This window comes from Protopterus annectens, chromosome 4.part0 (assembly GCF_019279795.1).
Source record: "Protopterus annectens isolate FY-2018-M chromosome 4.part0, PAN1.0, whole genome shotgun sequence".
NCBI lineage: Eukaryota > Metazoa > Chordata > Ceratodontiformes > Protopteridae > Protopterus > Protopterus annectens.
The window spans coordinates 423832729-423845787 of record NC_056733.1 but is presented as its reverse complement, the minus strand read 5'-3'; the positions used below and the strand labels follow the sequence as shown (position 1 = coordinate 423845787).

The 13059-nt window shown below is 43.7% G+C and overlaps 1 protein-coding gene across 7 annotated transcripts in view; it reads left to right on the top strand.

Moving 5' to 3' along the window:
- The window catches only part of MTMR3 (myotubularin related protein 3), a 2239538-nt gene that overhangs the window by 682810 nt on the left and 1543669 nt on the right, over positions 1-13059 (top strand). For all 7 annotated transcript variants that reach the window (XM_044068370.1, XM_044068372.1, XM_044068373.1 and 4 more), the window contains one exon: positions 2550-2716. In XM_044068370.1, the coding sequence (XP_043924305.1) occupies positions 2550-2716 (167 nt within the window). The remainder of the gene's footprint in view (positions 1-2549; positions 2717-13059) is intronic.

Here is a 13059-nt window from a genome sequence, read left to right as displayed (position 1 = left end):
AGGTGGGAGAAGTTCTGAAATTATTTATTGTGTTCTCATTTTTTTATATCGCAAAAACCTGACATTTTAATAGGGGTGTGTACACTTTTTATATGGACTGTACTTGCCACAACAATCTCTTCCAGGCATGGTGAAGGCTCCTTTTACCAGGGCCTTAGTCTCATCTATGGGTGTTTGGAAAGGGCTGTGTTCTAGAAAGCAGCAGCAGCTTGGTTCTCTATGATTACACTTACAAACTATTACAAGCTTGATTCCTTCTCAAGGTCTAGGTCAGGCTTTTGCTAGGACCTTTCCCCTGGAGCTCCTGGACCCTTCCCCTTCCTTCTTCTAAATATAGTAAGCTAGAGAGTTATCTATCCAGCTAAGGCTACTGCAGGAATGATAAATATGATGAGCATAGTACAGTTGTCCAAGTAAACTAACCATAACAGTAGATGTTCGAATGATCACTGCTGAGGCAGCTGGCACCCTCTCTCCATCCCTTTTTTTGGTGTGTGTTGTTTATGCCAGGGTCTGAATGCTTAATTCATTTGTTGTTCCTGGCATTATTTCAAGGCTCATCCTCCCACTCTCTTTTGGTGTGAAAGCTCCAAAAGGCTCAATACCAAACCTCTCTTTTTAATCCGCTTAGTTCGAGCTGACTGACGGTTTGGGTGTGTAGAAGGTGCCCTGAAGCTTTGAAAGCTGGTCAGATCTTCTGTTATATCCTTGTCAGGGTATAACCCATAGAGCCAAGGCTGCTGCAGCAGTGGTCATTCAGACCTCTGTTACGATAAGTTCACACAACTGCACTTTCTCCATCATAGTTTACTTTGACTTTCATCTGTACCATGACCTACTATAATTTTGTTTCAACATGATGTGCGTGATGAAATTTGTATATAGATTGATTTGCATCATAGTTGTATAAACAGTGCTATACCTTAGTTGTTTTCATAGGTAAGTACTAGGCTAGTTACTCATGTGGGCAGTTTTAAGCCTAGTCTGTTTCCCTTGATGAGAATCTTACCTGGCACGTCTCATCTTTGAGGTAAACACTTTAACCATTATGCCTTCTCCCCACCTGACATAATAGTTATTCGACAGACATGCATAGCTTAATGAAAAATTCTTGATTTTGTCCACTTGTTACTGACTATCTCTGTTTCATGCATAACACAGAACATGTTTTGACCAGAAATATTAAAGAAGGCATGTTGCCATAATCACATGACTTTATGAAGAATAGTTTGGTACATGTGATCAGGAGCAGTTTTGGCATATGTTTTACCAAAGTCGTCAAATTCAGAAGTGCAGGAAAAAATAACTGCGTATACATTAGTGCAGCAATAAGCAACAGTATGTAAATCCTGCACATTCAGACACAGCCAAATGGACAGCGGGGGATGCAGTATGGGTCATGAACTGCGGTGGTGGTGCTGTGGTAGCGTTGTCGCCTCACAGTAAGACGTCCTGTTCGATTCTCAGCTAGAGCGTCTTCTGTGTGGAGACATGCGTGAATGGGCGTACCTTCGTTGAAGGTTGTGCGTTAGGGCCGGCAACTCGGCACGTAAAAATCTACTGCCAATCAGCGGACCGGAGTTCCGCTGTGGCGACCCCTAACCGGGAAAAGCCGAAAGACACAACAAGGAGGCTCCTGTGAAGTTGCACATTTGAATTAGGAGAAGAGCTTCAACATATACAATGTGTATTCAGCGATGCTAGATAAAATACTTTTTAGTTTTGACTGCGATTTTGTTAAATTCCCATTTTCCTGCTGTAGGATTGTTTGCAAACCACTTCAAGGTAAGAGGGACTGCCAGAGGCTTGTCTTTTCAATGGGTTTACTCTGAAGAAAGTCTTTAACCACAGCTCCTTCTCTCAGAACAAATGCTGCTGTTACATAAACTGTTTTTAATGAAATGAAGGCTGGAGTGCTGTATTAATTTTTTTAGACAAAGCACCATATTTGATTTTTGTTGTGGTATCATTTTAAGAAAATATATATATATTTTTTTAAATGAGGCAATTGTGATCATTTTAGATTGGTTTCACAGACTGTTAACCATTTTGATGTCACTGGTGGTATCTTCAGACATGATATGAGTAGAAGAAATTATGCATCCATAGTCTATAAAAACAGCATGCTTTTTGACTCTCATCTTATCAGCACACCAACAGACCAGGTTGATGTTATCTTAAGAGAAATGCATACATTTCATTACAAATAATGGCATTGAACTGCTGTAGGAGTTCTATACATTTTCTGACTTGAGCTGCACACCTGCAAACCAAAGCTGTAGTTAATTGTACAAGTAATTGAAACTGCATGGTGTAGGTTGCAAATGCTTAGACTCCTGATATCACTGGTACCTTGCACACACCTATGAAGGTTCTTAAGAATCAAAACCCTGTACAGTGAGTGCAGTAATGCTTATGAAACTTTGACTGGGTTGCCAAGTTTGAAAACATTTCAGCTTACAGAAAATGCTGTTTTGGTAAGCACAAAACAGTTTTTTTGTTGTTACACCATCTATTTGTTTTCTGACTTTTTTTCTTTCTCTGTGAAGGTGTCAGTTCTCTACATTTGAACAGTGTCAGGAGTGGCTTAAAAGACTTAATAACATTATTCACCCACCTTCACGGATTGAAGATCTTTTCTCTTTTGCGTATCATGCCTGGTGCATGGAAGTTTATGCCAGTGAAAAAGAGCAGCATGGAGACCTGTGTCGGCCAGGTGAGGCTCTAACTGTAGCTATGAATTCATTTAAATGGTTGAGGAGTTGCATTTAGGTTGCTTTTGGGAAAGAGATTAAGAAGTTGGCTTCCTAGTGTTCAGGTCTGCCACCTTCTTAAATGTTGATGCTGTTATGCATTGTTTTTGCACAGGGTTCAGGTTTGGAATGGTTATTCCCTGAAATTAACTGGTGATGCAAGCTGCTGTTAGAGTGGGATCATTCCCATCCTCAAGAAAACTGAGTACAGCTTTTGATGTCCTATAGTAAGGGGGGGGGGTTAGGGACCAATAAGGCATGTACAGTGGACCTTTGGAGAATGTTGCTGTAATTGTAAATTGTATCATCTGGGTTTTACTTACTTTACATAACTGCAACTTCTGCCCAGTAGGAGGTGGAAATGGTTGATTTGCAGCTTAAAGCCTCAGTCTTGTGTACTGTCACTACTTAATGTGAAGGTCTTTCCATGTCAGGGCAACTAAACAGAGATGTAGTCAGTCCTGTTATGGTAACAGTAGGCTATAACTACAGGACAGTTTAAAAGAGCACTGAATATTTGGTTCTGATGTCCTTTTCATTGTTTCTCAATGTATGGGTTATGGATCTGACATGTGATCCGACTCGGCTGCATTTTACAGACTACTGATCCAACTCTACCCATAATGTCCCATTCCCTCCCCAATACCTCAGATCTAGTTTGCTGCCATCTCGCATGGATGTAGATCCACTCTGTTTTTTGGGATTTGTAGTAAGTGATTTTTGAGTATTAAACCATCTCCACTTCTATTTCTCGTTAATTAATGTCTTTATAGTTCCTCTCCCTAAGTTTTTTTTGCATTTCTTCTAATCATTAGCTTTTTACCTTAGCATTGTTTGTACCTTTTTCGGGTTGATACACATATACATATATATATATATATATATATATATATATATATATATTTCTTAACTACTATTGTTGGTAGTTCCACTTTCTATAGTCGTACTAAGTTATATTTTACTTTTTTTTCTTATTGATGGTTAATATGTCTGCAAAGCCTACAGGCTTTAAATATGCACCACCTGTGGGAACAAAATTCAAAACTTGGATGCCCACAGGGAGAGTGTTTATAGTTTGGGAGCAGCACATCTGGGTACGAATTGTAACATTTGTGCAGCATTTAACTCTAGGGCTAATGTATTCAGGAGAAACAAGCTAGTCTTCAAAGGGTTATTATCTCTGTCATAGTCTTCCTCCCGGGCTCAGACCCCACAGCAAAACTGTCCAAGGCTCCATCGGAGCATAGGACATAATCTGTACCAAAGTCTCCAAAAACTTCTTCATCTTCTGAGCCTCCACAAAAAATTTGGAGATCATCGGAACAGAGTTTGGTGGATCCGAATAGAAAAACTACGGATCCTAAGTCTTTTGATCAGATACGTTATTTCAGCCAGTCCCACTATTCAACCTATGAATCCAAGACCATTGAAGCGGTCTCCAAGCGCTTTTTATGCACGGAGAGCTCTCTCATCCGGGTTCTTGGTCGACCCTGTTTTTCCTCAGATCCATTGTCCAATAATGCAAACTCTGAGAAAACACTCCAGACCTCAGTCTACTACCTTATCTGTGAGGTCCTCCTGGAGTCTTTCTGAAGTGGAAATGGATGATAAAGGTCCTCGGAGCACAGGCCCACATGGGAGATTATACTGTCTGTCTCCCATCTGTTCTGAGTCTTCTTGTCACCACCCCTGTAGATGTTCATCGTGTTTCACTGTTGCAGTCATTACTCTTGGGTTATCCTGCTGGCAGGCTACCCGCAGTCGGCCAGAATTCCAAAGTCTAGGTCCGGCATCGGCTGCTTTCGCCCCTTCCCTGACGTCAGTGCTCCAGGGGTATAAAAGATGCAGCAGACGCCATTTTCTTCAGTCTTTCTTGCCGTGCGGTGCCCGAAGCAAAAGCAGTTCGCAAGTGCTGGTCGGCCGACTCCTGAGATTTTCACAGACGAATTTCAGATCCGAAGTCTTCATTAAAGCTAAGTACCCCGTTGGGGAAACTTTTTTCTTGCTCCAGACTGATGTCAGAAAAAGTTAACAATTGTATTTCTTGTGGGAAGCAAATACCTCATAAGGATTATCATTCTTACTGTATTCCTTACCTAGGCCCTGATCATAACGTTTTTTTTTGTGCTCGATTCAAGAAACGCACTATTAAGCGTCTGTTTGATTTTGCTTATTACTTTGACCGAAAATTCAATTACATAATGCCGTCGGAACAGCCGATGACCGGAGTTTGTAAAAAAACGCAAGGAAAAAGAGAAGGACAGGCATCCGAGATCCAAAACCGATGACGAGGCTTCAGCTAAGCCAGTCGCCGGTTCTCAGTGAGGCTCTTTCGCAGCCCCTGACACCCACTACCTCAGAGCCACAGGCCGCTGACTACTCTCAGGTGGAGCCAGCTAGGCCTCTGGATATTCAAGGTATTGGACACTCGGAAATCATTCCCTCAGATGGGTCCGGAGCCGCTGAGCAGGCATCGGCTTCTGAGGGTGTTTTCAGACCTACACAGCTATATGTAAAGCCTACTTCAGCTTCAAAAGCCAAGACTACAGCAGCTTTAAAGACAAAGAAACAAGTACAGCATTCTCCAAGACAGACTTCCATGCCTAAAAAACAGATGCTCACAATGGCCGAAGACCTTATTACCTGGGGTTCCCATCCCCCTGCTGACAAGAGGCCTAGGCAAGAGACAGACTATGACTCTTCAGATCATGTTTCCATTTCCTCTGACTCCTCTTCTGTACAGGAATATTCTCTTCCTCCCTATGAGGATTCTGATGCTGAAGAATCCATTCCTTCAGCCTCTCCTGAGGATTATTCTTTTGGGGAAACCCTGCATACCATGAGGGAGCATTTCCATTGGGAGAGCCAAGATTACTCAGAATCAAAGAAAAGGCTTAGAGATTTTCTTTTACTTCCTCAGCATAGGCCTCTTGCTATTCCCCCTGTGCTAGACATTGTAGATGTATTTTCAGAGTCCGGCCTTTCTCCAGACTCCTGACCTCCAGCTCCTGTTAAACCAGACGGATACTACAGGGTTCCAGATTCACATAAATTTCTTTATAAAAACCCTGCTGCTGACCCAGAAACTATTTCTCAGGGTCCAAAGGGGGTTAAGGCCGCTACTGCAAAAAACTCTATCCCTTCTGACAGGGATTCAAGGGCACTAGACAGGTGGGGGGAAAAGGTTTACACTTCTGCTACTTTGGCTGTGAGGGCTTTAAATTGTCAATTTCATATGATTAAATATCAGCAATACTTTCATTGTTAAAACAGAAAATGTTGACATTCTGATTGTACAGAAGATAAGGAAATACAGGATTTATTGCATGCAACTGAACAAGTGGGAAAGCATACATTGCAATGTGGTTTTGATTCTCTGGAGGCCTCCTGCAGGGCCGCAATTACGGGTTCGTTCATTAGGAGGCATGCTTGGTTAAAAGAACAAATCTGCCTGATCATGCTAAAGCAAAATTATTAGATGCTCCATTACAGCATGATACTTTATTTGGTGTTAAAGCAGAGGAGGTTTTGAAGAAAATGGAGGACAAAGCGAAATATATGCAAATAGTAAAGGATTTCTTACAGGTACAGCCACCAAAATTTAGCAGGAACTGGCCTACAAAGAAGTGGTCCTTTCCAGTGTCGGACAGGCCACAAAGAGGCAGATATAGACGTCCCAGAGGCAGATACCAGCCCCAGGGCTCATACAGGCCTAAACAGTGGGGCTCCTCTACCTCCAAAAGTGGAGAAGACTAAGCACAGCCATACAGGAAACAGTCATAAAGACTTGCCTCTGCCAGCACCAAGCACTTATTTTCTTGCATCCCCCTTAGGAAGAAAACTAGCTATTTTTTCTCAAAATTGGCACATGATCACCCAGGACAAATGGGTATTGAATATAGTGTCCCAGGGCTACAGGTTCCACTTTCACACCCTGCCAAAGGCAAAAGGTATGCCAAACCTGCCACACAATCAATGGGCCAAGGCACAAAAACAAGTTTCGTCCCTTATGCAAATGAGGGCCATTCAGCAAGTACCACAACAAGAGCAGGGGCAAGGATTTTACTTGACTTTTCTTGGTTCCCAGAAAGGACAAAGCCTGGAGACCAATACTGGACCTGTCTTTTCTAAACACATTTCTGGACATTCCAAAATTCAGAATGTTAACTCTGCAGCAGCTTCTGCCCATGCTAGGTAAGAAGGCTTGACTTGTAACTTTGGACCTAAAAGAGGCATACCTGCATATACCAATCAAGACAGTCTTGCAGAAGATACCTCAGATTCATAGCTGGTTCAATGCACTACCAATTCTCTGCACTGCCCTTTGGCTTATCTACTGTGCCCAGGGTCTTCACAAAGTGCCTGGCACCAGTAATTGCATTTTGCAGACAGAAAGGAATTCAGATTTATCCGTACCTGGACGACTGCCTGATTCTAGCAGAGAGCAAGGACATTCTTCTAGAGCATCTGGCGTTTGTAGAAAAGTTATTAAGTTGCCTTGGGTATACAGTAAACAAAAGAAATCAAAACTAGTTCCCTCACAAGAGATTATATTCCTGGGTGCCACCTTGAGCACAACGGCCCAGATGGCTTATCTCACACCAGACAAGCAAGGACAACTGACTCAATACTTTCAACTGATGGCAACAAAGACCCAACTCCCTGCAAGAAAAATTCTGCAGGCCTTGGGTTACATGGCATCCTGCATTCTACTAATTCCATATGCCAAACTACATATGAAGAAACTACAATGGTACCTAAAGAATGTATGGTCTCAACACTGTCAAAGTTCGGAAACCGTTATACCACTAATCCCTTGCCTTCAACAGGAGTTTCAATGGTGGGCTCAAGCTTGTCACCTCAACATGGGACAGCCTTTTACACAACCCACAGCCAGGCAAACACTGACAACAGATGCATCGGATTACGCCTGGTGAGCACACATGGCAGGCGAATGTATTCAGGGCACGTGGCCCGCAGAACAGAGGCATCTTCACATCAATCAAAAAGAGATGCTAGCTGTACAAAATGCCCTTAGCTTTCAAGGACCTGCTGCATCCAGGACAACTACTGATAAAGACAGACAACACCACAGTTATGTGGTACATAAACAAGCAAGGGGGCACTCACTCCTACCCTCTATGCAGACAAGCCATGACCTTGTGGAACACAGCTATAAACCTTCAAGTTCATCTGCAAGCACAATTCCTGCCAGGAGAGAAAAACGCACTGGCAGACGACTTAAGCAGAAACATCATGGATCCCCATGAATGGGAATTGAATCCACAAATATTCAGAATGATAACACAGAAATGGTGGAGCCCGGACATAGATCTGTTTGCATCCCCAATAAACTGCCAGCTACAAAAATTCTGCACAAGGAGTTACCATCCACAAGCATGGAAAGTGGATGCCTTCTCATTCAGCTGGGAGAACCTGCAAGTATATGCTTTCCCACCACTTCCTCTCCTGCCAAAGGTACTCATAAAAGCCAGGCAAGAAGAGCCAAAGATGATCCTGATTGCACCAGACTGGCCATGCCAGCACTGGTACCCAATCTTAAGGAGCTTAGCACAAGAACCACCCTGGATTTTGCCTCAAATCCCACATCATCTGACTCAGCACAACAATCAAATTCTACTCAGCCAGCTAAAGACCTTAAACCTAGCTGCATGGAAGATTCCTTAGTCAAGCAAGCAATGGCTCTCTCCAAAGCTGTTATGGATGTCATTCTGGAGGCCAGAAGGCCAAGTACCAGGAAAGCCTATTCGGATAAATGGAAGAGATTCTGTGCCTGGAACCAAGCTCACAGCCTTGCCCTCTTGTCCCAAACATTCCTCAGATACTACAATACTTAACTGAGATGCTGGACAAAGGCCTCTCCTTCTCATCCATCAAGATCCATGCCTCTGCCATCTCTGCTCATTACAACATGGATCCACCAATTTTCTCTAATCCTCTGTTAAAACAGTACCTCAGAGGGGCTAAAAACATAAGACCGCCCCGTAGAGCACCTACTCCAACTTGGGACCTCAACTTTGTTTTGGAAAAACTAACTTTACCTCCTTTTGAGCCAGCTAACACAGCAGAATTAAAATATATCTCTTGGAAAACTGCTCTGCTCCTGGCAATAACATCAGCACAAAGAGTTTCAGAATTACAGGCACTAATGGCAGTGGAATCTTTCCTCATTTTCCACCAGGACAGGGTGTCTTTAAGAACTAACCGTACGTTTATGCCAAAGGTGGTATCCACTGTGGCTCTAAACCAAACTATTCACCTGCCAACTTTTTATCCTAAACCACAGAATAAAGGGGAGAGACTACTGCACTCTTTGGACATTCACAGGCAGTTACGCTTCTGCTTGGACAAAACCAAAGCTTTCAGAAAATCTGAGCAATTATTGGTAGCATATGCTGCAGGAGCACAGGGAAAAGCCATTTCAAAACAGACTATTTCAAAATGGATAGGACATTGTATACGTTTCTGCTACATATACCATGGAAAACCTGTACTTAGCAGCATTAGATCTCACTCCACCAGGGCAACAGCCACTTCAACTGCCTACCTCAGGTGAGTACCTACCAAGGATATTTTGGAAGCAGGAACTTGGAGTTCTGTACATAACTTCACCAAGCATTACCCTCTGCCTCTATACTCTAAATCCAGAGCTGGCTTCGCCTCTGCAGTGCTGCAGGGCCTTATAGCCACCTCTAATGCCTTATAGAACCAGCCACCCTACCTCAGCTTTGGGATTCTACCCAAGTGTAATGACTGCAGCAGTGTAACATGATGAACATAGTACAGTTTTGTACCTACCATAAATGTAGATGTTCGAGTGTATACACTGCTGCAGTCCAGGTTACCCTCCCTCCTTCCCCTCTTACTGGCTGGTATGTACCTATGTCTTCTACCCTTACTACCTATGGGGAGTATTTGCTGGTAGCTGTAAGTTGTTTTTTTGCTTTTCGTATGTATGTTTTATTAACAATTGGAATTGCCTACCTATTTAGAGGCACCTGACATCTGGGGCAAGAAAAACCGAAGAAAATGGCGTCGGCTGCATCTTATATATCCCTGTCGCACTGACATCAGGGAGCAGGCGACAGCAACCGACGCCGGACCAAGACTTTGGAACTCAGGCCGACTGGGGAACCACCTGACGGCAGGATAACCCAAGTGTAATGACTGCAGCAGTGTATACACTCGAACATCTAGATTTATTGTAGGTACAAAACTGTACTTTATTTGAGGCCAGGAGGCCCAGTACCAGAAGGAGGCCCAGTACCAGAAAATCTTATGCAGAAAAATGGAAAAGATTCTGTGCTTGGAACCAGGCACAAGCAATTGACACATCTGTACCAAATATTCCTCAGATTTTGCAATGCCTAACTGAGATACTGGACAAAGGCCTATCCTTTTCATCAATTAAAATTCATGCCTCTGCCATTTCAGCTCATTACAATACGGAACCTCCTATTTTTCCCATCCATTGCTAAGGCAGTACCTCAGAGGGGCCAAAAACATAAGACCTCCAAGGAGAGCCCCAATACCTGCATGGGACCTCAATTATGTCTTGAAAAAACTCACACTGCTGCCTTTTGAGCCAGCCAATACAGCTGATATAAAGTTTTTATCTTGGAAAACAGCTCTGTCCTAGCAATAACCTCTGCAAGGCGAGTTTCAGAGTTACAGGCACTCATGGCTGTGGAACCTTTCATCATTTTCCATCCAGGCAGGGTTTCTGTAAGGATGAACCCAACATTTATGCCTAAGGTAGTGTCCAGTGTGGCCGTTAACCAAAACCATTAATTTGCCTACCTTTTATCCAAACCCACAGAATAAGGGTGAGAGACTTCTGCATTCCTTGGACATACACAGACAACTACGCTTTTACTTGGACAGAATAAAGCTTTCAGAAAAACTGAGCAACTTTTAGTGGCATATGCTGCAGGATCTCAAGGAAAGCCTATCTCAAAACACACTATTTCAAAATGGATAGGCCACTGCATTCATTTCTGCTACTCACAACATGGCAAATCAGTGCCCAAGGGCATTAGGCCTCATTCTACCAGGGCAGCAGCCACTTCAGCAGCCTTTCTCAGAGGAGTACCGACCAAAGACATTTTAGAGGCTGCAACTTGGAGTTCAGTGCACACTTTTACAAAGCACTACCATTTACCTCTCTACTCTAAATCCAGAGCAGGCTTTGCCACTGCAGGTTCTACAGGGCCTTATAGCCTCTCCTAATCCTATATAGGCCCAGCCACCCAACCTTAGCTTTGGGATTCAATCCAAGAGTAATGACTGCAACAGTGAAACACGATGAACATAGTACAGTTGTGTACCTACCATAAATGTAGATGTTCGAGTGTATTCATTGTTGCAGTCCAGGTTACCCACCCACCATCCCCCTTTTCTTTGCTGGGACTTACCTATACTTCTCTATCTTATACAACCTATGTGGTGTATTTGCTTGTAGATGTAGGAAATGTTTATTTTATTGCATGCATAATTATTGGCATCATTTTTTTTTAGCCTACCATTTTGGGGGCACCTGACATCTGGGGCAAGAAAAACTGAAGAAAATGCCGTCGGCTGCATCTTTTATACCCCTGGCACTGATCAGGAAGAGGCGACAGCAACCGACGCCGGACCTAGACTTTGGAATTCTGGCTGACTGCGGGTAGCCTGCCAGCAGGATAAACCCAAGAGTAGTGACTGTAACAGTGAATACACTCGAACATCTACATTTATGGTAGGTACACAACTGTACTTTTTATCTCCTTTTCCAGTTCGTCCTTTGGTTTTGGAGCCTCAGAACTCTCAGATCCTTGGAGTACTGGTGTCTGAGCCAAAGAGAATTACATCTTTGACCCTGACAGTTTCCCTGACCAGCTCCACTCCTATTTCTTTGGTTTGGGATGAGACTGGGATCCACTCTGTTGATATTGGATCCATTCTTGCCCTTCGGAGCATTAGAGCTAGAGAGCTTGGGTCCGGTTCCCTCCTCGAGGCACGGATCCAAAGTCGTGATGTTCATCGTGTTTCACTGTTGCAGTCATTATAATTGGGTTATCCTGCTGGCAAGCTACCCGCAGTCGGCCTGAATTCCAAAGTCCTGGTCCGGCGTCTGTTGCTGTCGCCTCTTCCCTGACGTCAGTGCACCAGGGGTATAAAAGATGCAGCCGATGCCATTTTCTCCAGTCTTTCTTGCCGCGCGGTGCCTGAAGCAAAAGCAGTTCGCAAGTGCCGGTCGGCCGACACCTGAGATTTTCGAAATAGAGTTTCAGATCCGAAATCTTCATTAAAGCTAAGTACCCTGTTGGGGAAACTTTTATCTTGCTCCAGACTGAACAGTTGTATTTCTTGTGGGAAGCAAATACCTCATAAGGATTTTCATTCTTACTGTATTCATAGCCTAGGCCCTGACCACAATGTTGCTAGCTGTTGGTTTTGTGCTAGATTTAACCAACAGATTTTGCCTTTCATTACTTTGGCCGAATATTTAATGCCGTCGGAACAGCCGACGACCGGAGTTTATAAAAAGCGCAAGGAAAAGGACAGGCATCCAAAGGTCGAAAACCGACGACGAGGCCTCCGCTAGGCCAGTCGCCGGTTCTCAGTGGGGTGCTTTTGCAGCCCCTGACGCCCGCTACCTCAGAGCCACAGACCACTTCCGACTCCCACGTGGAGACAACTAGGCCTCTGGATACTCAAGGCATTGGACACTCGGAAACTATTCCCTCAGATGGGTCCGGAGCCACTGAGCAGGCATCGGCTTCTGAGGGTGTTTTCAGACCTACACAGTTATATGTCAAACCAACCTCAGCTTCAAAGGCAAAGACTAAAACAGCTTTAAAGACAAAGAAACAAGTACAGCATTCTCCTGGACAGACTTCCATGCCTAAGAAACAGATGCTTAAAATGGCCGAAGACTTTGATAGGGGTTCCCATCCCACCCCTGATAAGAGGCCTAGGCAAGACACAGAATACGACTCTTCTGATCAGGTTTCCATTTCCACTGACTCCTCTTCTGAACAGGGATACTCTCTTCCTCCCTATGAGGATTCTGATGCTGAAGAATCTATTCCTTCAGCCTCTCCTCCTGAGGATTATTCTTTTGGGGAAACCCTGCATACCATGAGGGAGCATTTTCACTGGGAGAGCCAAGATTACTCAGAATCTAAGAAAAGGCTCAGAGACTTTCTTTTACTACCTCAGCACAGACGTCTTGCTATTCCACCTGTTCTAGACATTGTAGATTATGTATTTTCAGAGTCCGGCCTGTCTCCTGACTCTTTAC